Source organism: Oncorhynchus nerka, linkage group LG15, assembly GCF_034236695.1.
Source record: "Oncorhynchus nerka isolate Pitt River linkage group LG15, Oner_Uvic_2.0, whole genome shotgun sequence".
Taxonomy (NCBI): domain Eukaryota; kingdom Metazoa; phylum Chordata; class Actinopteri; order Salmoniformes; family Salmonidae; genus Oncorhynchus; species Oncorhynchus nerka.
In genome coordinates, this window is record NC_088410.1 from 27,788,795 (window position 1) to 27,815,527 (window position 26,733).

Below are 26,733 nucleotides of genomic sequence, written 5' to 3' on the forward strand. Positions count from 1 at the left end.
AGACCCATCAAGGTAAAAGACCCATCAAAATCCAGTCGAAGCTAGAACATTTTGAATGGCTGCGTCTCAATCCACTGCATCTGCCTGTTGCCCTTACGCATCTGCGGTGGACAGGGGCCGAGCTACAGTGGTGTTGGTCAAACACCCCCAAAAATGCAGTCTCAAAAACATCTATAGCTTCAGAACGGTTTGGCCTACAAACTGACCATTATGGGAAATTGACTCCCGAACATAGTTACGTTTCCCTCTATGACCCCACAATTGTAAGACAGGTAACCCATACAAACAGAAGTATGGAGGTAGATGTGCCAACAGGGGTTGAAGCATCCAAAATAACATTTGAGTCAGCTAGATATGGAACAGACACTCCTAAACTGATTTGACATGTGGTATGGGCTATAGTATAAGGCCAAATGCAAGTTTGAAACCAAATGGTCACTCAATTCTAGTAGCTAAATGAGCCATGGTTTGACCATATAAAAACCATTCCCTATATGCTAGCTTACGGAGGTTGAAGACAGTATCACTGTATACAATGCATGCCTACATCTAAAGTAAGAACATATGAAGAATGTCTGACAACTCACCCCTTGACAAATGTAGACCCAAGCTTTTATTTTGAACAACCAGTAGCAAAGGTAAAAGATTAGAAAACCAAAGAATTAACTGAGCAGTCATTTTTACTACAGACTGCACACCACCTGTTCTCAATTAGCAAGCAATGGACACGAGAACCATTATTTCAAAGACACCAGGCATTTTTGAAAGTAGAACTGTTCATGTACTCCCTCACGCTAGAGTAGCAAGAGCACCAGACACTTCCTGGTCGAAACAAAAGCAGAAAGAAATGCAGTGTCAGCAACACAGAATGTTAAGTAACCAATGTCAAAAACAATTCTCACCATTAGCTTCTAGAGGATGAATCCATTACATTTTCCTGTTGAAAGATATATGGTTAGTACAAAGGACTTCAAATTTAGAGAGCAAAGTTCAGAGCAGGTTAAAGTGAACCATTACCTTGCAGAATCCTTCACTAGTGATGGATATACGCTTGGTGCACCAGTACGAACTATACTGTCATTGGGAGTATTTCCACTGTCAACAGGCATAGCCTCCCTAGGAGTGTAGCGGGTTAGGGAGAATACAGTCCTGCCATTCTCGTAGTGCGATTTGGAACTGTAGGAATAGATTGGGATGACATCCGACTGTTCAACGATGCTGGCCTGAGTGCTACTAGAGGCACCATCTTCAGTGCTTTCGTAGTGATTCTGCTGAGACATTGGGGCCAGTTGCTTCTGGGGCATTTGTGCTACATGCCATAATTGCTGAGGCATGGGGGTCAGTTGGTGCTGTGGCATGGCAGTGTGTTGCTTCCGCTGCTGGGACATTTGAGCTGGATACCCCACTTGCTGGGGTAGAGGCATGGAGGCCAGTTGCTGCCGTGACATTTGAGCTGGATACCACACTTGCTGGGGTACGGCGGTCGGTTGCTCCTGCGGTAGAGGCGTGGAGGCCGGTTGCTTCTGCTGCTGGGGAAATTCAGCTGGATGCCATACTTGCTGATGCGTATGCGGCATGGCGGTCACCGCAGCGACTTGCTTCTGGACCATTTTAGCTGGATTCCACTCTTGCTGGGGCATGGCGGTCGGTTGCTTCTGTGGTAGAGGCATGGAGGTCAGATGCTTCTGGGGCATTTGAGCTGGATACCTCACTTGCTGGGGTATGGTGGCCAGTTCCTGTTGCTGCTGGGGAATGTGCATTGGATACCACACTTGCTGAGGTAGCTGGGGCATGGCGGTCGGTTCAATTTGCTGCTGAGGTTCAGCGGCCGGTTGCTTCTGCTGCTGGGGTTCAGTGGTTGGTTGGTTCTGGGGAATTTTAGCTGGATACCACACTTGCTGAGGTTGCTGGTGTATGGCGGTCAGTTCCTTCTGCGGTAAAAGCAATAGGGCTGGTTGCTTCTGGGGAAATTGAGCTGCGTGCCACTCTTGAGGCATGGTCAGTTCCTTCTGCCGCTGAGTTGCAGCTGCTTGTTGCTTCTGGACCATTTTAGCTGGATACCACACTTCGTGAGGCATAGGGGCCGGTTGCTTCTGTGCCCGATGCCACACTTGCTGAAGCATGGCAGCCGGTTGCTTACGCTGCTGGGGCATTTGAGCGGATTGCCACAGTTGTGGTGGAATGGCGGTCAGCTCCTTCTGCGGTAGATGCATAGGGGCTGGTTTCTTCTGCTCCTGGAGAAATTGATCTGGATGCCACAATTGCTGAGGTGGCTGGGGCATGGCGGTCGGTTCAATTTGCTGCGGAGGTTCAGTAGCTGGTTGCTTTTGCTGCTGAGGCATTTGAGCTGGATGCCATACTTGCGGGGTCATGGTGGCTCGTTGCTTCTGCGGTTGAGGCATTAGGGCTGGTTACTTCTGCATTTGAGCGGGTTGGCACAGTTGTGGTGGAATGGCGGTCAGTTCCTTCTGCCGCGGAGTTGCAGCTGCTTGTTGCTTCTGGACCATTTTAGCTGGATACCACACTTCGTGAGGCTGCTGGTGTATGGCGTTCAGTTCCTTCTGCGGTAAAAGTATTAGGGATGGTTGCCTCTGCTGCTGGGGAAATTGAGCTGGATGCCACTCTTGAGGCATGGTGGTCAGGTCCTTCTGCCGCGGAGTTGCAGCTGCTTGTTGCTTCTGGACCATTTTAGCTGGATACCACACGTCATGAGGCTGCTGGGGAATGGGGGCCAGTTGCCACACTTGCTGAAGCTTGGCAGCCGGTTGCTTATGCTGCTGGGGAATTTGAGCGGATTGCCACAGTTGTGGTGGAATGGCGGTCAGTTCCTTCTGCAGTTGACGCATAGGGACTGGTTGCTCCTGGGGAATTTTGGCTGGATGCCACTGAGGTTCAGCGGTTGGTTGCTTCTGGGGCATTTGAGCTGGATACCACACTTGCTGGGGCATGGCAGTCAGTTGCTTCAGCAGCATTTGAGCTGGATGCAACACTTGCTGAGGTTGCTGGGTTATGGAGGCCGGTTCCTTCTGCTGCTGAGGTTCAGTAGCCAGTTGCTTTTGCTTCTGGGGCTTAGCTGGATGCCACACTTGCTGGTGCATGGTGGCCGGTTGCTTTTGCTGCATTTGAGCTTGATTCCATGCTTTCTGGGGCATAGCTGTTGGTTGTTTATGCGGTATGGGCATTGAAGCCGGTTGCTTCTGGGGCAGGGTGGTCAGTTCCGTCTGCTGCTGAGGACCAGTAGCTGGTTGCTTTTGCTGCTGAGGAATTTGAACTTGATACCACACTTGCTGAGGTAGCTGGGGTATGAAGGCCAGTTCCTTCTGATTCTGAAGTTCAGTAACTGGTTGCTTCCGGGGCATTTGAGCTGGATACAACACTGCTTGAGGCTGCTTAGGATAACTGGCCGGTAGCGTCTGCTGTTGGGTCATGGCTGCCGGTTGCTTTTCCTGCTGGGGCATTTGAGTTGGATACCACATTTTCTGAGGTGCCTGGGGCATGGGGGCCAGTTGATTTTGCAGGATGGCTTCCAGATGTTTGTTGCTTTTCAGTCAGCTGCGCTTGCAATTGAGCTGTAGGAGAGTTGTAATTACCATATCCTTTTGACCTAAGTGGGCCTGTATAGAGCCTTGCTGCATCAGAACCTGGTGCAGGATACCCATCACCTAGGTTAGGTAGAGAAAAAAAGTAAAATGCCAGCCTTTGAAGTTATTGGTACCACAACTGTTACATGAAATTAATGTGTAGAAACTCACTTGATGTAGAACAGGTTATCCCGCCAATTAGCAGGCAACAAAGCCAAGAAACTTTAAAAAAAAAGAAAGTCTGTTATAAACAAAGCTACCTGTAACACCTGAAGGACACGGGAAACAAACTAAGCAACACATTTAAAAACCTACCTGAAAGCGATTCCAATCATCACTGCCATTTTGCTCCTCAAAAGTTCCACAGTAATCAGAACTAATGGCTGGTATAAGCCCTAGCATAATATTCCCTATGCTCTTTATTTGGTTGCTCCTCCTTTTAAACAAATCCTAGACCCTTCTAATGTCATTGGCTAATTAAGGACAGCTGTAAGCCCCTGAACTACAATTGATTCCTAATTCCAAATTGACCCCTAAATCCTACACCCTGGCCTAAACACTTCTGTGCATCAGAAATGATTGAATAGGTATAAGCAATATGGCAACAATTGCATCCAGCCTATCAGAATGCAAGGTGATGCAATTACCATATTGCTATGACCGATCTGATTGTTTCAAATGCACATAAGTGACTAAGTGGTAGGTGTAGGGGCTAGGGGTTGATTTGGAATTCAGGATATTTACTCAGGTGTGGTTGATTCTCTAATTGAGTTCCTGACAGGTTTGACAGACCTAACTCTAAAGCACGCTTCAAACTCATTACACGGAGGGCCGAGTGTCTGTGGGTTTTTGCTCCTTCCTTGTACTTGATTGCTGAATTAAGGCCACTAATTACTCCCCTCACCTACGGTAGTTGTCTAGGTCTTAATCAAAAACCTATAGACACTTGGCCCTCCATGGAATGAGTTTGATACCCCTGCTCTAAAGTAGGAAACATATTTTGTCTTGGCACTTCATTGATCAGTTTAAATTATTGCTTGTACAAAATTCACTTGGTTCATTTGAAGATTAGAGGCTAAATGAGCAGTTAGGCACCATTATTTTACACATGCCTTCTTTTAAACCGTGTGTTTCATTCAGCATAGCAACAGTAGATGGTTAACATGTTTCAGTTGCACATAGTGCCACATCTTGGACAAATTCTGAATTCAGACAGATGCCAATTAAACACTCACATTATGCAAACACTGCACACACATATGCTTTGATGATCTGAGTCTTTATTTTTTCAGAGGCAAACATATAGTAGGGCTTGTTTGAGTGGTAAGGCTAAAGCAACTGACTGTAGACCAAAGTCAAGAAGTAAAGTCAGGAGAGGTGCATCTGCTACAACCGAAACACGGATACTGTCGTTTTCCAACAGCAAGGCTCAGATCACCATGGCAGTGTTGCCATTGTTTATAAAAGGTTTCCTTTATAATATAAAAAAAACATGTCTCCAACACCCACTCACAAACTGAAATAATTTATGTTACATTATACAATCAATAAATGAGAGAGAGCCTCAATCAAATTGGTTCCTGTTTCAGTCATTTTCTTGTTCGCGTGGGTTAAACAAAAACAATAATGATTGGGTGACAATGGAGACCCCACATGACAGGTGGTCACGTGTCAGGTGACAGAGGAATGGATGAGACTGAGGCAGGAATTCCTTTTACCATAAAGTGGTATATTTACTGAGTAGTCTGTGCTGCATCACAAAGGAAACAAATAACATGTATCCAATCAAATTCATAATCAAAGATCAAATCATATCATTCATTATTAACATCATTTAGGGAATTCAACACGTGGTAAATTCAACTCACGTGGTAAATGTTTTATCCCCAGAACGCAAAACACTTTGAAAGGCGGTGACCAACAATTGTCACCGACTTGACAATAGTGATCAGCTCGAAGGTGCCCACTATCTCCATAAAATGTCTCCCTCATGTGGATGAAATAAAACACAAGACAACAACCCATCTCCTCATCCTCTGACCGTCTACCCTCCTTTGTGGAAGCTTTTTTTCCAATGTTGTCTCAAAACTTTGATTGCAGTACACATCCACAAACACATAAACTCGAATGCAACTGTTTAGATAGCTATGCATATATCTCCAGCCCCCTTAAATCTGCCAAAGTGTTTTCCCTATTCCGACTGATGTTTCAGCTTGCATTCCATCTCTGATAATTATACTTGATTCAAAGTCTGTGCCTTGAAAATGCCAATGTCCTTTTCTTCTCCTGTTTCTTTCAGCACAGCAGGCAGACAATCTGTTCTTTATTCTGGTCTTTTATATTCACCCCGAGTGCTCCAATCCTTCTGTACTTTATTGTACGGCCCTTAATGTCTAGAAATCTGCACTAACTCCCCTCTTCCACTGCTGTAGGCTGGCCTACTGTAACTGGAAGGCAAATGTATGTCACTTAAATCAGACCGGGTTCAAATACTATTTAAAATATTTCTATTAATTTCACATACATTCAAAGTAAGTATTCTGATCTTTTATTTGAAAAGATAAGTAGTTAAATGTTATGTATTTGGAAATACACTTGGAAAGTGTTTGAAAAACTCAAAATCACACACTATTTTACACTCTAATGTATTACATAAGTATTTGAAAATACTGTCAAATAATACCATTTGTATTATAACCTAGTTATTATAACTCAGATACTGAAATACACATGTTTTTGAATACAGGTCTGCATTTAAATGTAGCATTTGCATGAAAATACACAGATATATATTGTATTATACTGCATCACATTCCATTGTATTTGTTGTTTCTTTGCGTTTGAAATCCTCAAATGTTATTTTTTCTGAAGACAGATTCCAATTCTTCTTTCTCTGTTAGACCCTCCAGGCCCTATTAGTCTACTGAGGTCAGTCAGTTGCGATTGTAACCATCAGATCCAAAATCTCAGTGGTGAGTAGCCACTGAGCTGTTGTCAACTTGCAGATGGCAGTCCTCACATAAAGACACACCATGCCCACCAGAGCACACACATAGCCTACATCAGATTCAGGCAGAAATCAATACGGACTCCAAAACAGACACAATTATTATTTACATTCATTTATTTGTTTGTTTTACAACTCAGTTTTAGGATCAGGTACTAGTGCCTGTTTCACCTCCTAAAATTAAGAAAAAAGTATTTGAGAAGCAATGTAGATAGATTATATAGAGGCAACTCAGTATAGTTCACTGCTGCTTTCTATATATTATCAAAGCCACTTAAATGTATACTGCTCCATAGACTTGGGTTCAAAATTAATTTGTTTCTTTCAAATACTTTTTTAGCTGCTGTTAATTGAGAGTTTATCTGTCACTCCGGGCAGGCTCAATCATCCCTCAAAGGCATTTGAAAGAAAACCAATGCTATTTGAACTCAGGTTTGTTTTCACCTCAGACCTTGAGATCGCCTCTTATGAGTGAGTGGAGATCTCTCCCTCGGGCATGAGCCATTTCATGGCTGACTCGCTGTCGTAAATGCCCAGAGATGTTTTTTGGACTTCAGCCCGTTTACCAGCACAAACAGGAACTGAGACAAATAAATCATAGTTATGTTCAGTAGGGCACAGTGTAGCAAAAAGTTCTGCAACCGAAACTAAAACTAAAATGTTCTGAGTTTGGTTCTCCATAGTGACAGGCACAAAGGAATTTCTCTGTGGCCTGAGATTTACCAGGGGCGTGAGGGGCAATAAAAAAACACGTCTTCAGACCCACAAATCTCTCCTCTGTTGTGGTTGAGAGATAATCTGTAGGGTTGTGGTCTCCTGTATCCTGACGTGATCAAGACAGTCATGACACTGCTTTCCCAGGAACAGGCCCAGATCCCCGTGATTTGTGCGAAGACAAGATGGAGAAAAAGGGGCCAGAGGCTGGACTGCCTTCTGAGAATTAGTAGGCGATCGAATAAACCCCCACATCCTTCCATTCTGCTAGCAAACGTGCAATCTTTTGAAAATTAAATACATGACCTACGCGGAAGATTATTTCAAAACTGTAATATCTTATGCTTCACAGAGTCGTGGCTGATTGACAACATTATCAACATACAGCTGGCTATCTCCAGGATAGAACAGCGGCATCTGGTAAGGCAAGGGGCGGTGGACTATGTATTTTTGTAAATAACAGCTGGTGCACGATATCTAAGGAATTCTCAAGCTATTGCCAGCTTGAGGTAGAATATCTCATGATAAGCTGTAGACCACACTATCTACCTAGAGAGTTTTCATCTGTATTTTTTGTAGCTGTCTACATTCCACCACAGACTGAGGCTGGCACTAAGACAGCATTGAATGAACTGTATTCTGCCATAAGCAAACAGGAAAACGCTCACCGGGAGACGGTGCTCCTAGTAGCCGGGGACTTGAATGTATGGAAACTTAAATACATCTTACCAAATTTCTATCAGCATGTTAAATGTGCAACCAGAGAGGGAAAAAAACTCTGGACCACCTTTACTCCACACACAGAGACGCATACAAAGCTCTCCCTCACCCTCCATTTGGCAAATCTGACCATAATTGAATCTTCCCGATTCCTGCTAACAAGCAATAATTTAAGCAGGAAACACCAGTGACTTGATCAATAAAAAAGTGGTCAGATGAAGCAGCAGCTAAGCTACAGGACTGTTTTGCTAGCACAGACTGGAATATATTCCGGGATTCCTCCGATGACATTGAGGAGTACACCACAACAGTCATTGGCTTCATCAATAAGTGCATCAATGACGTCGTCCCCACAGTGACCGTACGTACATACCCCAACCAGAAGCCATGGATTACAGGCAACATTTGCACTGAGCTAAAGGCTAGAGATGCCGCTTTCAAGGAGCGGGACGCTAACCCGGAAGCTTATAAGAAATCCCGCTATGCCCTCCGACGAACCATCAAACAAGCAATACAGGACTAAGATTGATCGTACTACACCGGCTCTGACACTCGTCGGATGTGGCAGGGCTTGCGAACCTTTACAGACTACAAAGGGAAGCACAGCAGAGAGCTGCCCAGTAACACGAGCCTACCAGACGAGCAAAACTACTTCTATGCTCGCTTCGAGGCAAATAACACTGAAGCATGCATGAAAGCAAAAGCTGATCAGGAAGACTGTGTGATCACGCTCTCCACAGCCGATGTGAGTAAGACCTTTAAAGAGGTCAACATTCACAAGACCGCAGGGCTTGACGAATTACCAGGACGACCAACTGGCAAGTGTCTTCACTGACATTTTTAACCTCTCCCTGTCCGAGTCTGTAATACCAACATGTTTTAAGCAGACCACCATAGTCCCTGTGCTCAAGAACACTAAGGTAACCTGCCAAAATGACTACCGACCCGTAGCACTCACGTCTGTAGCTATGAAGTACTTTGAAAGGCAGGTCATGGCTCACATCAACACCATTATCCCAGCAACCCTAGACCCACTCCAATTTGCATACCGCCCTAACAGATCCACATATGATGCAATTGTATTGCACTCCACACTGATATTTTTTTACTAGAGCTCAGCATTCAACATCATAGTGCCCTCAAAGCTCATCAATAAGCTAAGGACCCTGGGAGTAAACAACTCCCTCTGCAACTGGATCCTGGACTTCCTGACGGACGCCCAAGGTGGTAAGATTAGGGAATAACACATTCGCCACACTGATCCTCAACACAGGGGCCCCTCAGGGGTGCGTGCTCAGTCCCTTCCTGTACTCCCTGTTCACGTATGACTGCAAGGCCAGGCACGACTCCAACACCATCATTAGGTTTGTCGACGACACAACAGTGGTAGGCCTGACCACCGACAACAACGAGACGGCCTACAGGGAGGAGGTGAGGGCCCTCGGAGTGTGGTGTCAGGAAAATAACCTCACACTCAACGTCAACAAAACTAAGGAGATGATTGTGGACTTCAGGAAACAGCAGAGGGAACACCCCCCTATCCACATTGATGGGACAGTAGTTGAGAGGGTAGTAAGTTTTAAGTTCCTCGGCGTACACATCACAGACAAACTGAATTGGTCCACCCACACAGACAGCATCGTGAAGAAGGCGCAGCAGCGCCTCTTCAACCTCAGGAGGCTGAAGAAATTCGGCTTGTCACCAAAAGCACTCACAAACTTCTACAGATGCACAATCGAGAGCATCCTGTCGGGCTGTATCACCGCCTGGTACGGCAACTGCTCCGCCCACAACCGTAAGGCTCTCCAGAGGGTAGTGAGGTCTGCACAACGCATCACCGGAGGCAAACTACCTGCCCTCCAGGACACCTACACCACCCGATGTCACAGGAAGGCCATAAAGATCATCAAACACAACAACCACCCGAGCCACTGCCTGTTCACCCCGCTATCATCCAGAAGGCGAGGTCAGTACAGGTGCATCAAAGCTGGGACCGAGAGACTGAAAAACAGCTTCTATCTCAAGGCCATCAGACTGTTAAACCGCCACCACTAACATTGAGTGGCTGCTGCCAACACACTGACTCAACTCCAGCCACTATAATAATGGGAATTGATGGGAAATGATGTAAAATATATCACTAGCCACTTTAAACAATGCTACCTAATGTTTACATACCCTACATTATTCATCTCATATGTATATACTGTACTCTATATCATCTACTGCATCTTTATGTAATACATGTATCACTAGCCACTTTAACTATGCCACTTTGTTTACATACTCATCTCATATGTATATACTGCACTCAATACCATCTACTGTATCTTGCCTATGCCGCTCTGTACCATCACTCACTCATATATCTTTATGTACATATTCTTATCCCCTTACACTTGTGTCTATAAGGTAGTAGTTTTGGAATTGTTAGCTAGATTACTTGTTGGTTATTACTGCATTGTCGGAACTAGAAGCACAAGCATTTCGCTACACTCGCATTAACATCTGCTAAACATGTGTATGTGACAAATAACATTTGATTTGATTTGATTTGATTTGACATGTAATAAACTCAGCAAAAAAAGAAACGTCCCTTTTTCAAGACCCTGTCTTTCAAAGATCATTTGTAAAAATCAAAATAACTTCACAGATCTTCATTGTAAAGTGTTTAAACACATGCTTGTTCAATGAACCATAAACAATTAATGAACATGCACCTCTTGAACGGTCGTTAAGACACTAACAGCTTACAGACAGTAGGCAAATAAGGTCACAGTTATGAAAACTTAGGACACTAAAAGAGGCCTTTCTACTGACTCTGATGACCAGCGTCCCTGGTCATCTGGATGAATGTGCCTTAGGCCTGCTGCAAGGAGGCATGAGGACTGCAGATGGGGTCAGGGTGATAAATAGCCATGTCCGTACTGTGAGACGCCTAAGACCGCACTACAGGGAGACAGGACAGACAGCTGATCGTCCTTGCAGTGACAAACCACATGTAACAACACCTGCACAGGATCGGCACATCTGAAGATCACACCTGCGGGATAGGTACAGGATAGCAACAACTGCAGAGTTACACAGCTACTTGCCGCAGCTACTTGCCCAAGCCTCCCCAGCTTCTCCTTCACCCAATTCCAGATAGCAGATGTTCTGAAAGAGCTACAAATTCTGGACCAGTGCAAATCAGCTGGCTTAGACAAACTGGAGCCTCTAAAATTATCCGCCGCCCTTGTTGCAACCCCTATTACCAGTCTGTTCAACCTCTCTTTCGTATCGTCCGAGATCCCTAAAGATTGGAAAGCTGCCACGGTCATCCCGCTCTTCAAAGGGGGTGACACTCTTGACTCAAACTGTTATAGATCTATATCCATCCAGCCCTTCCCTTCTGAAGACTTCGAAAGCCAAGTTAATAAACAGATCACTGACCATTTTGAATCCCACCCTACCTTCTCCGCTGTGCAATCCGGTTTCCGAGCTGGTCACAGGTGCACCTCAGCCACGCTCAAGGTACTAAACGATATCATTACCGCCATCGATAAAAGACAGTACTGTGCAGCCGTCTTCATCTACCTGGCCAAGGATTTCGACTCTGTCAATCACCGTATCCTTATTGGCAGACACACACTGTATATAGACTTCTTTATTTTTTATTATGTTATAGACTGTACGCTTGTTTGTTCCATGTGTAATTCTGTGTTGTTTGTGTCGCACTGCTTTGCTTTATCTTGGCCAGGTCGCAGTTGTAAATGAGAACTTGTTCTCAACTAGCTTACCTGGTTAAATAAAGGTGAAATACATATTTTTTTATAAACACCAGGAATGCACAATCCCTCCATCAGTCCTCAGACTGTCCGCAATAGGCTGAGAGAGGCTGGACTGAGGGCTTGTAGGCCTGTTGTAAGGCAGGTCCTCACCAGACATCACCGACAACAACGTCGCCTATATGGGCACAATCCCAGCGTAGCTGGACCAGACAGGACTGGTAAAAAGTGCTCTTCACTGACGAGTCACGGTTGTGTCTCACCAGGAGTGATGGTCGGATTCGCATTTATCGTTGAAGGAATTAGTGTTACACCGAGGCCTGTACTCTGGAGCGGGATCGATTTGGAGGTGGAGGGTCCGTCATGGTCTGGGGCGGTGTGTCACAGCATCGTCGGACTGAGCTTGTCACTGCAGGCAATCTCAACACTGTGTGTTACAGGGAAGACATCCTCCTCCCTTATGTGGTACCCTTCCTGCAGGCTCATCCTGACATGACCCTCCAGCATGACAATGCCACCAGTCATACTGCTCGTGATTTCCTGCAAGACAGGAATGTCAGTGTTCTGTCATGGCAGGCGAAAAAAGCCCAGATCCCAATCCCATTGAGCACATCTGGGACCAGTTGGATCGGAGGGTGAGGGCTAGGGTAATTCCCCCTAGAAATCTCCGGGAACTGGCAGGTGCCTTGGTGGAAGAGTGGGGTAACATCTCACAGCAAGAACGGGCAAATCTGGTGCAGTCCATGAGATGCACGGCAGTACTTAATGCAGCAGGTGGCCACACCAGATACTGTTACTTTTGATTTTGACTCCGCCTTTGTTCAGGGACAAAATTCCATTTCTGTTAGTCATGTCTGTGGAACTTGTTCAGTTTGTCTCAGTTGTAGAATCTTATGTTCATACAAATATTTACATGTTAAAGTTTGCTGGAAATAAACAGTTGACAGTGAGAGGACGTTTCCTATTTTTTTCTTTAAAATCTGTCAAAATGACATTTGGCACAGGACCAATGTTTCCACTGTGTTCTAGCATGCTACCTGGTCCTTAAATCATTTTACCCGTTTAGATTACTAATGCATTTATTCTATCAACGTAAGACATTTGTGAGCACTAATTTAGTCTTCTGGGGCAACAAGTTATGACAGAAGAGAAGCTGCATGTATTAAAATATAGTTGACAAATGGCCTACCTAAAGGAAGTAAGCAGAAACTTGTCTAAATTAGGGGTGAAAGTAGCCGTTAAGCTCAGTTATGGTGGATCAAACTGAGCAAGTAGCCCACTTTAAATGAATTTGACAGAGTCAGACAACCATGAGATGTATGTGCAGGCTCCGTTTCACCACAAAAACAGAATTGAGGGTTACATGCCACAGTAGCCCATCTCCGGGGTACAAGCGTTCTCAGGTTTTTGTAAAACAGGATTAGATGTTTACATGTCAACACAAAATAAATACTTCAGTATCCCGAACGGGATATTGATGGTCAGTGGCTTTAACGTAGAGCCAATCTTGGGATTTGTCAACGAGCAGCAAAGATAAAAATTATTTTTTATATTTCAAATCCAAAAGTATAGGAACATTCCCTTTTACTACAAATTGCACTGGCAACCAACACGGTTCTCAACCAGCTAGCCAAAGGTAGACATTAAACACACAGTATTTCAAAACACAAGGAAGTACTTAAAAAGGTACAATATTTTATTGTTTTACAAGTAATGCAGGGTAGCATGAGCAGCAGCATCTCCCTGGCCGACGCAAAAGCATACAGTGGAAGCTTAAAGAAAGTGTCAGCAACAACTTGGATTTGTCATCTAAAGGATGAATCTACCATTGCAATTCTGTTGATAGATGATTAGTACAAATGATTTCTAAATCAGAACGCAAAGTGCAGGCGAGAGTAAAAGTTGCACATTACATTACATCCCAGTAGACTTCCCTTGTGGCAGGGTTCCTTTAGCAGGTTGTGAGTTTTTAGCAGGTGGGGATATGCTTGGTTCAGAGATGACAACGTCACTACAGTCCTTGAGAGTATCTCCGCTATCAAAATGGTATAACCTCCCCAGTGGTGTGGCAGGTTTGGGAGTAGACAGTTTTGCCATTCTCATACACAGAGTTGTAAATATATTGGGATGAGAACTGACTATTCAACGATGCTGCCTTGAACGCTGCTGGAGCTGAGACATTGTGTGCTTTCATTGTCACAATCAGACCCAAAATCCTGAGAAACACCACTGCTGCTAAAATCCATGTTGCTTGAGGAGTTGGCCCTCCTGTTCAAGGCCTGTGGCTTCCGCCGAGGCAAGGGCGCCTGTGGCTTCCGCCGAGGCAAGGGCGCCTGTGGCTTCCGCCGAGGCAAGGGCGCCTGTGGCTTCCGCCGAGGCAAGGGCGCCTGTGGCTTCCGCCGAGGCAAGGGCGCCTGTGGCTTCCGCAGAGGCAAGGGCGCCTGTGGCTTCCGCAGAGGCAAGGGCGCCTGTGGCTTCCGCAGAGGCAAGGGCGCCTGTGGCTTCCGCAGAGGCATTTGAACCAGATTTGATGAGGTACCGACTTGACTTACCTAAGGTATTTAGGCCAGTCGTTACGCATGATGAAGCATTATGGGTGGCCGCTTCCGAGGCATTATGGGTGGCCGCTGGCATGGCACTGTGTCCAGTTGCTTCCACTACCGAGGCACCATGGCCAGTTGCTTCACCTAAGGCATTTGGGCCAGTCGTGGCGCTTGATGAAGCATTGTGGCCAGTTGCTTCAGCTAAGGTATTTAGGCCAGTCGTTACGCTTGATGAAGCATTGTGGGTGGCCGCTTCCGAGGCATTATGGGTGGCCGCTGGCATGGCACTGTGTCCAGTTGCTTCCACTACCGAGGCACCATGGCCAGTTGCTTCACCTAAGGCATTTGGGCCAGTCGTGGCGCTTGATGAAGCATTGTGGCCAGTTGCTTCACCTAAGGTATTTGGGCCAGTTGCCACACTTGCCGAGGCATTATGGGTGGCCGCTGACTGTGGCCAGTTGCTTCCGTGGCACTATAGCCAGCTGCTTGACCTAAGGCATTTGGGCCAGTCGTGGCGCTTGATGAAGCATTGTGGGTGGCCGCTTCCGAGGCATTATGGGTGACCGCTGGCATGGCACTGTGTCCAGTTGCTTCCACTACCGAGGCACCATGGCCAGTTGCTTCACCTAAGGCATTTGGGCCAGTCGTGGCGCTTGATGAAGCATTGTGGCCAGTTGCTTCACCTAAGGTATTTGGGCCAGTCGTGACGCTTGCTGAGGCATTGTGGGTGACTGCTTCTGAGGCACGGGATCCGGTTGCTCCACCTAAGGTATTTGGGCCAGTCGTGACGCTTGCAGTGGCATTACTGGTGGCTGCTTCACCTGCCGAGGCACGGGATCCGGTAGCTACCGCTGCATTGTGGCCAATTCCTTTTAATTGATTTTGGGGAATATATCTATAATTACCTACGAAAGAAAAGAAAGTTTCAAATTGTAAAATGCCATCATTTGAAGTTCTGCTATTTATACAGTGTTACTTTTACTGAATTATATGTGCAGAACAAAACACACCTTTAGGTGGAGGATAACAGGTTATCCCTCCAATTAGCAGGCAACAAATCCAAGTAATTCTAAATAAAAACAAAAACATCCTAGTCAGTTAAATACCTTTAAAACATGGAAGACAAGGGAATCAAACTAGAGCCGTACAACTTACCTCAAAGACATTTCAAAACTCACAGCCATTTTTCTCCTCAAATCCTCAGTATTCAGAACTAATGGTAGCCAGAAGCCTTACCAGAAGATCCCTGATATTGTATCTGATTGTCTTTTTTGCTGCGCCTTACAAAGGAATCCTAGACCCTTCTAATCTGGCTGGTTAATTAGGTACATCTGCAAGCCACTGAACATAATTTCCATTGGTCCAATTTCCCAATTGAGATTAGGTGCGCTTGATTTCATTCAGCTGGTGTGCTTAAGGGTTTGCGCATTCATGGACAAATCCAATGGTTTCAAAGAGTGAACTCTACCTACCCAGTGCACTGGGTGAGCTTAATCAAGTGCACCCTTATTTCATGCTAACTAAGATCCTGCCAGGGGCTTTTGCAGGTGCACCCTCAGTCGTCCGGTAGAAGTGTGTTGTGCAAAAATATATTTTAGATTTTTCAAAGTAGCCTCACTTTGCCTTGATGACAGCTTTGCACACTCTTGGCATTCTCTCAACCAGCTTCATCTGAAATGCTTTTTCAACAGTCTTGAAGGAGTTCGAACATGTGCTGAGCACTTGTTGGCTGCTTTTCCTTCACTCTATGGTCCAACTCATGCCAAACCATCTCAATTGGGTTGAGGTCGGGTGATTGTGGAGGCCAGGTCATCTGATGCAGCCCTCCATCACTCTCCTTCTTGGCCAAATAGACCTTACACAGCCTGGCGATGTGTTGGGTCATTTGTCCTATTGAAAAACAAACGATAGTCCCACTAAGCGCAAACCAGATGGGATAGCGTATAGCTACAGAATAGTGTGGTAGCCATTGTACCTTGAATTCTAAATAAATCACAGACCATGTCACCAGCAAAGCACCCCCACACCATCACACCTAGTCCTCCATGCTTCATGGTGGGAACCAGACATGCGGAGATCATCCGTTCACCTACTCTGTGTCTCACAAAGAATGCATATACAATTTCATCCCGTGTCATGAGTCTTTGGCCAAACAGGCAGTCGACTACAGCAGGCAATTGTGCTCATTTGTGTCAATGTTTGTGAAATGAGTTCCATGTGACACATTATGCTAGCTAAGCTTCCCTGCTAGTGCCTTGCCGGCTTCATCATTGGAACTTAAATGGATCCATTTAAGGTCTGAGTTCTCATACTATGTAGTTAGATGATTTCACCAACAATACTTGGTTTAGAAAAATTGACTTGTTCTTATTTTTTTATTTCGCCATTATTTAACCAGTTAGGCCAGTTGAGAACAAGTTCTCATTTACAACTGCGACCTGGCCAAGATAAAGCAAAGCAGTGAGACAAAAACAACCACACGGATACACATGGGATAAACAAACGTACAGTCAATAACACAATAGAAAAATCTTTATACAGTGTGTGCAAATGAAGTAAGGAAGTACGGCAATAAATAGGCCAATAGTGACAAAGTAATTACAATTTAGCAATTTACACTGGGGTGATATATGTGCAGATGAGGATGTGCAAGTTGAAATACTGGTGTGCAAAATACCAGATAAACAAAAACAAACATGGAGATGAGGTAGGTAGTTGGTTGGATGGGCTATTTACAGATGGGCTGTGTACAGCTGCAGCGATCGGTAAGCTGCTCTGACAGCCGATGCTTAAAGTTAGTGAGGGAGACATAAGTCTCCAATTTCAGTGATTTTTGCAATTCGTTCCAGTCATTGGCAGCAGAGAACTGGAAGGAAAGGTGGCCAAAGGAGGTGTTGGCTTTGGGGATGACCAGTGAAATATACCTGCTGGAGCGCGTGCTAGGGTTGGGTGTTGCTATGGTGACCAGTGAGTTGAGATAAGGCGGAGCTATACCTAGCAAAGACTTATAGATGACCTGGAGCCAGTGGGTTTGGCGACAAATATGTAGCGAGGACCAGCCAACTAGAGCATACAGGTCGCAGTGGTTGGTAGTATATGGGCCTTTGGTGACAAAACGGATGGCACTGTGATAGCAAATTGGATGCAGTCTGAGTAGAGTGTTGGAGGCTATTTTGTAAATGACATCACTGAAGTCAAGGATCGGTAGGATAGTCAGTTTTACGAGGGTGTTTGGCAACATGAGTGAAGGAGGCTTTATTGACGTTCTGTTGTCTGTTTGGGAATATCTTTGTTTATTGATAGGTTCAACCGTTCCAGGCATTGTAAAGATCAAAGTACACTGAATCCACTTTTAAGACCCTGTGGATCGATTAATGCACTTGCAGGAAGAATGAGCTATAGGTTAAAAATCTATTGACGCTCATGTGAATCAATATAGGAAACAACAACAAAAATCTATACATTTAAGCTAGAAATATGGGCTGCATCTTAATCCACTTTATCCGCCTGCCCATGTCGCCCTTCCGCATCTGGTGTACGGGGCCGAGCTACAGCTGAGTTTGTCAGACCATGTGACATAACTGAACTCCATCTTCTCACGAAAGCGTCTGTGGCGTCTGAACGGTTTGGCCTACTAACTATTATGACCACTATGGAAACTCACACACATGGTTCCGTTTTGCTCTACGACCCCAACAAGTTTCACGTACTCATCTGAAGGTAACCAATACGAACTAATGGAAGTATGGAGGTAGTTGTGCCAACATGCATAAAGGGTTAAATATGTGCCATCACCAAGATAATGGATAGACTACAAAACTTTTCCATTAATGAAAAGGTGTTATTCAATGTGTTTCTGTGGGCTATGGTAGCAAAGGCAAAATTCTATATTTTATCAAAACATTGCGATAAAATGTTGATAGCTAAAGTGTCCCAAAGATTCATGCAGCTAATTGATCATGGTTGAACCTTTAAAACAATTCCTTATGTTAGCTTAGTACTCTCCTAAGGCTCAGACTAAGGTTGATGAATAAGTCTGGACAGGCAGTTAACCCACTGTTCCTAGGCCGTCGTTGAAAATAAGAATTTGTTGTTGACTTGCCTAGTTAAAGGTATATAAAAATAAAAAATCAGCCGCAACAGCATTAATGAGGTCAGAAACTGATGTTGATTGATTAGGCCTGGCTCGCAGTCGGCGTTCCAATTCATCCCAAAGGTGTTCGATAGGGTTGAGGTCACGGCTCTTCGCAGGCCCATCAAATTATTCCACACCAAACTGTTTTTGTATGGACCTTGCGTTGTGCACAGGGGCATTGTCATGCTGAAATGGCAAAGGGCCTTCCCCAAACTGTTGCCACAGTTGGAACCACAGAATTGTCTAGAATGTTACTGTACGCTACAGCGTTAAGATTTCCATTCACTGGAACAAAGCGGTCTTGCCCAAGCCACCAAAAACAGCCCCAGACCATTATTCCTCCACCAAACGTCAGTTGGCACTATGCAAATCCAAATCAAATCAAATCAAATGTTATTTGTCACATACACATGGTTAGCAGATGTTAATGCGAGTGTAGCGAAATGCTTGTGCTTCTAGTTCCGACAATGCAGTAATAACCAACAAGTAATCTAGTTGCTTCTGCGGCATTTGAGCAGGATGCCACACTTGCTGAGGAATGGGGGCCGGTTGCTTCTGCTGCATTCAAGCTGGACTCCACACTTGCAAAGGCATTTCGGTCGGTTGCGTCTGCCGCCGAGTCTCAGTGGCCGGTTGCTTTTGTTGCTGGGGCATTTAAACCAGATGTCACACTTGCTGAGGAATGGGGGCCAGTTGCTTCTGCTGCTGGGTAAATTTGGGCTGGGTGCCTCACTTGCTAAGGCTTCTGTTGCATGGCAGTTGGTCGCTTCAGCTGCTGAGGCACAGCAGCTGGTTGCTTCACCGAAGATATCTGCGCTAGCCACCACAATTGCTGAGACATTGTAGCTGGTTGCTTCTGCCGAGGCGGCATGGGAGCCGGTTCCTTTTGTTGCTGGGACACAAGAGACAGTTTAGTTTCTTTAACTAGGCAAGTCAGTTAAGAACAAATTCTTATTTACAGTGACCGGCTACTTGTAAAGCCCACCGGTCAAACCCTCCCCTAACCCGGACGACGCTGGGCCAATTGCGCGCTGCCCTATGGGACTCCCGATCACAGCCATTTGTGATACAGCCCTGATTGAACCCGGGTCTGTAGCGACGCCTCTAGCGCTGCGATGCAGTGCCTTAGACCGCTGCACCACTCGGGAGGGGAGGCCTTCTTGCTGGGGCATAGGAGCCGGTTCCTTTTGTTGCTTTAGAATAGGAGCTGGTGTCTTTTTATATCGATAAGTACCTAGGAACCAAGATAATTCAGCATAGTAAAATGCCATCATTTAATAAAGTTATTGGCACTATACAAAGTGTTATTTTAACTGAATTACTTTGTGCTATACAAACACACCTTTAGGTGGAGGATAGCAGGTTATCCCTCCAATTAACAGGCAACAAATCCAAGGAATATTAAAAATGTTCTTTATCCTAGTCAGTTAAAACACAGCTACCTGTAAAATCTGGAAGAGGAAACCAACCACAGCGCGTAGTGAACATGGCTGAGGTGCACCCATGACCAGCTCTGAAAACAGATTGCATAGCGGAGAAGGTACGGTGGGATTCGAAATGGTCGGTAATATGTTTGCTGACTTGGCTTTCAAAGACCTTAGATAGGCAGGGTAGGATAGATTTGTCTGTAGCAATTTGGGTCTAGAGGATCGTGGACCAATTCAATGGTTTTATAGAGGGAAATCTAACTATCCATTGCACTGGGTGAGCTTAATCAAGTGCACTTTTTAATGCAGGCTAATGAAGTTCCTGCCAGGGGCTTTTGCAGGGGCAACCACAGGGGTCCGGTAGAAATGTGTTGTGCACAAAGGTTGCACACACATTGAGATCGTGTCCACAAATTCCATACTGTGACAAATTAAATGAAGTTGTCTGTTGACGTACGCTAGACAAGAGTGTCCAACAGCAAAGTGTAACTTCTTGTAGAAAATTCAATGCATATACAATTTCATTCATGTTCATGAGTCTGGCCAAACAGAGTCAACTACAACAGGCAAATATGTCAAGTTGTCCGAAAGTCCTGGGTGACATCTTATGCTAGCTAAACTATCATGTTAGTGCCTACCAGCTTCCTCTTTGGAACTTAATGGATCCATTTAAGGGCCTAATTCTCATACTACGCAGTTCGATTGCTAATTGGTTAAGAAAATGTGCATGTTTAAAGACAGTCTGTACAGAATATATTTGTTGATTGATCGGTTAAAGCGTTCCAGGCATTGTAAAAATCAAATCCATTCTATAGGAGCCTGTGGTACAATAAATGGACTAGTAGGAATGGGCTACAGGTGAATATTGAGGCAGTCAAAATCCAGTTGAAGCTAGAACATTGAATGGGCTGCGTCTCAATCCACTGCATCCGCCTGTCGCCCTTTCGCATCTGCGGTGGACAGGGGCCGAGCTACAGTGGTGTTGGTCAGACACCCCCAAAAATGCAGTCTCAAAAACATCTATAGCTTCAGAACGGTTTGGCCTACAAACTGACCATTATGGGAAATTGACTCCCGAACATAGTTACGTTTCCCTCTATGACCCCACAATTGTAAGACAGGTAACCCATACAAACAGAAGTATGGAGGTAGATGTGCCAACAGGGGTTGAAGCATCCAAAATAACATTTCAGTCAGCTAGATATGGAACAGACACTCCTAAACTGATTTGACTCTTTGCCATGTGTGGTATGGACTATAGTATAAGGCCAAATGCAAGTTTGAAACCAAATGGTCACTCAATTCTAGTAGCTAAATCAGCCATGGTTTGACCATATAAAAACCATTCCCTATATGCTAGCTTACTGAGGTTGAAGACAGTCTCACTGTATACAATGCATGCCTACATCTAAAGTAAGAACATATGAAGAATGTCTGACAACTCACCCCTTGACAAATGTAGACCCAAGCTTTTATTTTGAACAACAAGTAGCAAAGGTAAAAGATTAGAAAACCAAAGAATTAACTGAACAGTCATTTTTACTACAGACTGCACACCACCTGTTCTCAATTAGCAAGCAATGGACACGAGAACCATTATTTCAAAGACACCAGGCATTTTTGAAATTAGAACTGTTCATGTACTCCCTCATGCTAGAGTAGCAAGAGCACCAGACACTTCCTGGTCGAAACAAAAGCAGGAAGAAATGCAGTGTCAGCAACACAGAATATTAAGTAACCAATGTCAAAAACAATTCTCACCATTAGCTTCTAGAGGATGAATCCATTACATTTTCCTGTTGAAAGATATATGGTTAGTACAAAGGACTTCAAATTTAGAGAGCAAAGTTCAGAGCAGGTTAAAGTGAACCATTACCTTGCAGAATCCTTCACTAGTGATGGATATACGCTTGGTGCACCAGTACGAACAAAACTGTCCTTGGGAGCATTTCCACTGTCAACAGGCATAGCCTCCCTAGGAGTGTAGCGGGTTAGGGAGAATACAGTCCTGCCATTCTCGTAGTGCGATTTGGAACTGTAGGAATAGATTGGGATGACATCCGACTGTTCAACGATGCTGGCCTGAGTGCTACTAGAGGCACCATCTTCAGTGCTTTCGTAGTGATTCTGCTGAGACATTGGGGCCAGTTGCTTCTGGGGCATTTGTGCTACATGCCATAATTGCTGAGGCATGGGGGTCAGTTGGTGCTGTGGCATGGCAGTGTGTTGCTTCCGCTGCTGGGACATTTGAGCTGGATACCCCACTTGCTGGGGTATGGTGGCCGGTTCGTTCTGCTGCGGTTCAGCAGCCGGTTGCTTCTGCGGTATTTGAGCTGGTTGCCACTCTTGCTGAGGCACGTCGGTCATTTGCTTCTGCGGTAGAGGCGTGGAGGCCGGTTGCTTCTGCTGCTGGGGAAATTCAGCTGGATGCCATACTTGCTGATGCGTATGCGGCATGGCGGTCACCGCAGCGACTTGCTTCTGGACCATTTTAGCTGGATACCACACATCATGAGGCTGCTGGGGCATAGGGGCCGGTTGCTTCTGTGCCCGATGCCACACTTGCTGAAGCATGGCAGCCGGTTGCGTATGCTGCTGGGGCATTTGAGCGGATTGCCACAGTTCTGGTGGATTGGTGGTAAGTTCCTTCTGAGGTAGATGCATAGTGAATGGTTGCTTCTGCTCCTGGAGAAATTGATCTGGATGCCACAATTGCTGAGGGGGCTGGGAAATGGCGGTCGGTTCAATTTGCTGCTGAGGTTCAGTAGCTGGTTGCTTTTGCTGCCGAGGCATTTGAGCTGGATGCCATACTTGCGGGGGCATGGTGGCCTGTTGCTTCTGCGGTTGAAGCATTGGGGCTGGTTGCTTCTGCAGCATGGTGGCCAGTTGTTTCTGCTGCTGGGGCATTTGAGCTGGATTCCACTCTTGCTGGGGCATGGCGGTCGGTTGCTTCTGTGGTAGAGGCATGGAGGCCAGATGCTTCTGGGGCATTTGAGCTGGATACCTCACTTGCTGGGGTATGGTGGCCAGTTCCTGTTGCTGCTGGGGAATGTGCATTGGATGCCACACTTGCTGAGGTAGCTGGGGCATGGCGGTCGGTTCAATTTGCTGCTGAGGTTCAGCGGCCGGTTGCTTCTGCAGCTGGGGCTTTTGAGCTGGATACCATGCTTGCTGGGGCATGGTGGCCGGTTCCTTCTGCTGCTGAGGTTCAGCAACCGGTTGCTTCTGCAGCTGGGGATTTTGAGCTGGAGACCACACTTGCTGGGCCAAGGCGGTCGGTTGCTTCTGCTACTGGGGTTCAGTGGTTGGTTGGTTCTCGGGCATTTTAGCTGGATACCACACTTGCTGAGGTTGCTGGTATATGGCGGTCAGTTCCTTCTGCGGTAAAAGCATTAGGGCTGGTTGCTTCTGCTGCTGGGGAAATTGAGCTGGATGCCACTCTTGAGGCATGGTGGTCAGTTCCTTCTGTTGCAGCTGCTTGTTGCTTCTGGACCATTTTAGCTGGATACCACACGTCATGAGGCTGCTGGGGAATGAGGGCCAGTTGCCACACTTGCTGAAGCTTGGCAGGCGGTTGCTTATGCTGCTGGGGAATTTGAGCGGATTGCCACAGTTGTGGTGGAATGGCGGTCAGTTCCTTCTGCAGTTGACGCATAGGGACGTGTTGCTCCTGGGGAAATTTGGCTGGATGCCACTGAGGTTCAGCGGTTGGTTGCTTCTGGGGCATTTGAGCTGGATACCACACTTGCTGAGGTTGCTGGGGCATGGCGGTCAGTTCAATCTGCTCCTGAGGATCAGTGGCCAGTTGCTTCTGGGGCTTAGCTGGATACCACACTTGCTGGGGCATGGCAGTCAGTTGCTTCAGCAGCATTTGAGCTGGATGCAACACTTGCCGAGGTTGCTGGGTGGTGGAGGCCGGTTCCTTCTGCTGCTGAGGTTCAGTAGCCGGTTGCTTTTGCTGCTGGGGCAATTGAGCTGGATGCCACACTTGCTGGTGCATGGTGGCCGGTTGCTTCTGCTGCATTTGAGCTGGATACCATGCTTTCTGGGGCATAGCTGTTGGTTGTTTCTGCGGTATAGGTATTGGAGCCGGTTGCTTCTGGGGCATGGTGGTCAGTTCCGTCCGCTGCGGAGGACCAGTAGCTGGTTGCTTTTGCTGCCGAGGATTTGGACTGGATACCACACTTGCTGACGTAGCTGGGGTATGGAGGCCTGTTCCTTCTGATGCTGAAGTTCAGTAACTGGTTGCTTCTGGGGCATTTGAGCTGGATACAACACTTCTTGAGGCTGCTTAGGATAACTGGCCGGTAGCGTCTGCTGTTGGGTCATGGCGGCCGGTTGCTTTTCCTGCTGGGGCATTTGAGTTGGATACATTTTCTGAGGTGCCTGGGGCATGGGGGCCAGTTGCTTTTGCAGGATGGCTGCCAGATGTTTGTTGCTCTTCGGTCAGCTGCGCTTGCAATTGAGCTGTTGGAGAGTTGTAATTACCATATCCTTTAGACCCATGTGGGCCTGTATAGAGCAATGTTGCATCAGAACCTGGTGCAGGATACCCATCACCTAGGTTAGATAAAGAAAAAAAGTAAAATGCCAGCCTTTGAAGTTATTGGTACCACAACTGCTACTTGAAATTAACGGGTAGAAACTCACTTGATGTGGAACATGGTATCCCGCCAAATAGCAGGCAACAAAGCCAAGAAACTCTTTAAAAAAAAGTCTGTTATAAACACAGCTACCTGTAACACCTGAAGGACAAGGGAAACAAACTAGAGCAATACTTTTAAAAACCTACCTGAAAGCGATTCCAATCATCACGGCCATTTTGCGCCTCAAAAGCTCCCCAGTAATCAGAACTAATGGCTGGTATAAGCCCTAGCATAATATCCCTTATGCTGTATCTGGCAGGCTTTTTTGGTTGCTCCTCCTTTTAAACAAATCCCAGACCCTTCTAATGTAATTGGCTAATTAAGGACAGCTGTAAGCCCCTGAAGTACATTTGATTCCTAATTCCAAATTGACACCTAAATCCTACACCCTGGCCTAAACACTTCTGTGCATCAGAAATGATTGAATAGGTATAAGCAATATGGCAACAATTGCATCCACCCTATCAGAATGCAAGGTGATGCAATTACCATATTACTATAACCTATCTGATTGTTTCAAATGCCCATAAGTGACTAAGTGGTAGGTGTAGGGGCTAGGGGTTGATTTGGAATTCAGAAATTTACTCAGGTGTGGTTGATTCTCTAATTGAGTTCCTGACAGGTTTGACAGCCCTTACTCTAAAGCACGCTTCAAACTCATTACAAGGAGGGCCGAGTGTCTGTGGGATTTTTGCTCCTTCCTTGTCCTTGATTGCTGAATTAAGACCACTAATTACTCCCCTCACCTACGGTAGTTGTCTAGGTCTTAATTGAAAGGAAAAAACAAAAACCTACAGACACTAGGCCCTCCATGGAATGAGTTTGACACCCCTGCTCTAAAGTAGGAAACCCATTTTGTCTTGGCACTTCATTGATCAGTTTAAATGATTGCTTGTACAAAATTCACTTGGTTCATTTGAAGATTAGAGGCTAAATGAGCAGTTAGGCACCATTATTTTACACATGCCTTCTTTTAAACCGTGTGTTTCATTCAGCATAGCAACAGTAGATGGTTAACATGTTTCAGTTGCACATAGTGCCACATCTTGGACAAATTCTGAATTCAGACAGACACCAATTAAACACTCACATTATGCAAACACTGCACACACATATGCTTTGATGTTCTGAGTCTTTACTTTTTCAGAGGCAAACATATATATAGTAGGGCTCGTTTGAGTGGTAAGGCTAAAGCAACTGACTGTAGACCAATGTCAAGAAGTAAAGTCTGGAGAGGTGCATCTGCTACAACCGAAACTCGGATACTGTCGTTTTCCAACAGCAAGGCTCAGATCACCATGGCAGTGTTGCCATTGTTTATAAAAGGTTTCCTTTATAATATAAAAAAACATGTCTCCAACACCCACTCACAAACTGAAATAATTTATGTTACATTATACAATCAATAAATGAGAGAGAGCCTCAATCACATCATTCATTTATGCACTGTAGGCTACACATTAATTGCAGCAAATTGGTTCCTGTTTCAGTCATGTTCTTGTTCGCGTGGGTTAAACAAAAACAATAATGATTGGGTGACAATGGAGACCCCACATGACAGGTGATTGCTGCAGGATGAAGTTGGTGAAGAGCAATTGCAGAAACTTGGAGATTCTGCAGATTTTTGTAAAGTTCATGCAGTCGACATATAGACTCACGTGGTAAATGTTTTATCCCCAGAACGCAAAACACTTTGAAAGGCGGTGACAAACAATTGTCACCGACTTGACAATAGTGATCAGCTCTAAGGTTCCCACTATCTCCATAAAATGTCTCCCTCATGTGGATGAAATAAAACAAGACAACAACCCATCTCCTCATCCTCTGACCGTCTACCCTCCTTTGTGGAAGCTTTTTTTCCAATGTTTTTTCCAATGTTGTCTCAACTTTGATTGCATCCACAAACACATAAACTCGAATGCAACTGTTTAGATAGCTATGCATATATCTCCAGCCCCCTTAAATCTGCCAAAGTGTTTTCCCTATTCCGACTGATGTTTCCGCTTGCATTCCATCTCTGATAATTATACTTGATTCAAAGTCTGTGCCTTGAAAATGCTAATGTCCTTTTCTTCTCCTGTTTCTTTCAGCACAGCAGGCAGACAATCTGTTCTTTATTCTGGTCTTTTATATTCACCCCGAGTGCTCCAATCCTTCTGTACTTTATTGTACGGCCCTTAATGTCTAGAAATC

The 26,733-nt window shown here is 45.4% G+C and overlaps 3 protein-coding genes and 1 long non-coding RNA gene across 4 annotated transcripts; all 4 read right to left on the minus strand.

The window, feature by feature from the left end:
• Window positions 1-598: 598 nt before the first annotated feature.
• On the minus strand, window positions 599-3,985 carry LOC135560161 (uncharacterized). Its single transcript, XM_065001453.1, has 5 exons — window positions 3,897-3,985; window positions 3,753-3,803; window positions 1,018-3,662; window positions 903-937; window positions 599-822 (listed from the first exon to the last, which is right to left on the minus strand). Exons 3-4 carry the CDS (start codon window positions 2,400-2,402, stop codon window positions 928-930), a joined length of 1,395 nt encoding a protein of 464 aa, XP_064857525.1. The 5' UTR covers window positions 2,403-3,662; window positions 3,753-3,803; window positions 3,897-3,985; the 3' UTR covers window positions 599-822; window positions 903-927.
• A 10,813-nt stretch (window positions 3,986-14,798) lies between these two features.
• On the minus strand, window positions 14,799-15,630 carry LOC135560162 (uncharacterized). Its single transcript, XR_010458729.1, has 3 exons — window positions 15,488-15,630; window positions 15,343-15,401; window positions 14,799-15,237 (listed from the first exon to the last, which is right to left on the minus strand). It is a non-coding gene; the product is annotated as an uncharacterized LOC135560162 (long non-coding RNA).
• Window positions 15,631-21,351: 5,721 nt separating this feature from the next.
• Window positions 21,352-23,169, minus strand: LOC135559505 (transcription factor SPT20 homolog). The gene is made up of 3 exons (XM_065001454.1): window positions 21,771-23,169; window positions 21,656-21,690; window positions 21,352-21,575 (listed from the first exon to the last, which is right to left on the minus strand). The coding sequence occupies exons 1-2, from the start codon at window positions 23,072-23,074 to the stop codon at window positions 21,681-21,683; spliced, it is 1,314 nt and encodes a 437-aa protein (XP_064857526.1). The 5' UTR covers window positions 23,075-23,169; the 3' UTR covers window positions 21,352-21,575; window positions 21,656-21,680.
• A 47-nt stretch (window positions 23,170-23,216) lies between these two features.
• On the minus strand, window positions 23,217-24,777 carry LOC135560163 (uncharacterized). The gene is made up of 2 exons (XM_065001455.1): window positions 24,687-24,777; window positions 23,217-24,454 (listed from the first exon to the last, which is right to left on the minus strand). Exon 2 carries the CDS (start codon window positions 24,000-24,002, stop codon window positions 23,220-23,222), a length of 783 nt encoding a protein of 260 aa, XP_064857527.1. The 5' UTR covers window positions 24,003-24,454; window positions 24,687-24,777; the 3' UTR covers window positions 23,217-23,219.
• Window positions 24,778-26,733: the final 1,956 nt, after the last annotated feature.

What these genes read in the sequence shown, in the direction of transcription:
- LOC135560161 (XM_065001453.1), bottom strand. Translation starts at nt 2,402, where the DNA reads ATGCCTCAACCGCAGAAGCAACGAGCCACCATGACCCCGCAAGTATGG.
- LOC135559505 (XM_065001454.1), bottom strand. Translation starts at nt 23,074, where the DNA reads ATGCCCCAGCAAGCATGGTATCCAGCTCAAAAGCCCCAGCTGCAGAAG.
- LOC135560163 (XM_065001455.1), bottom strand. Translation starts at nt 24,002, where the DNA reads ATGCCCCAGAAGCAACCGGCTCCAATACCTATACCGCAGAAACAACCA.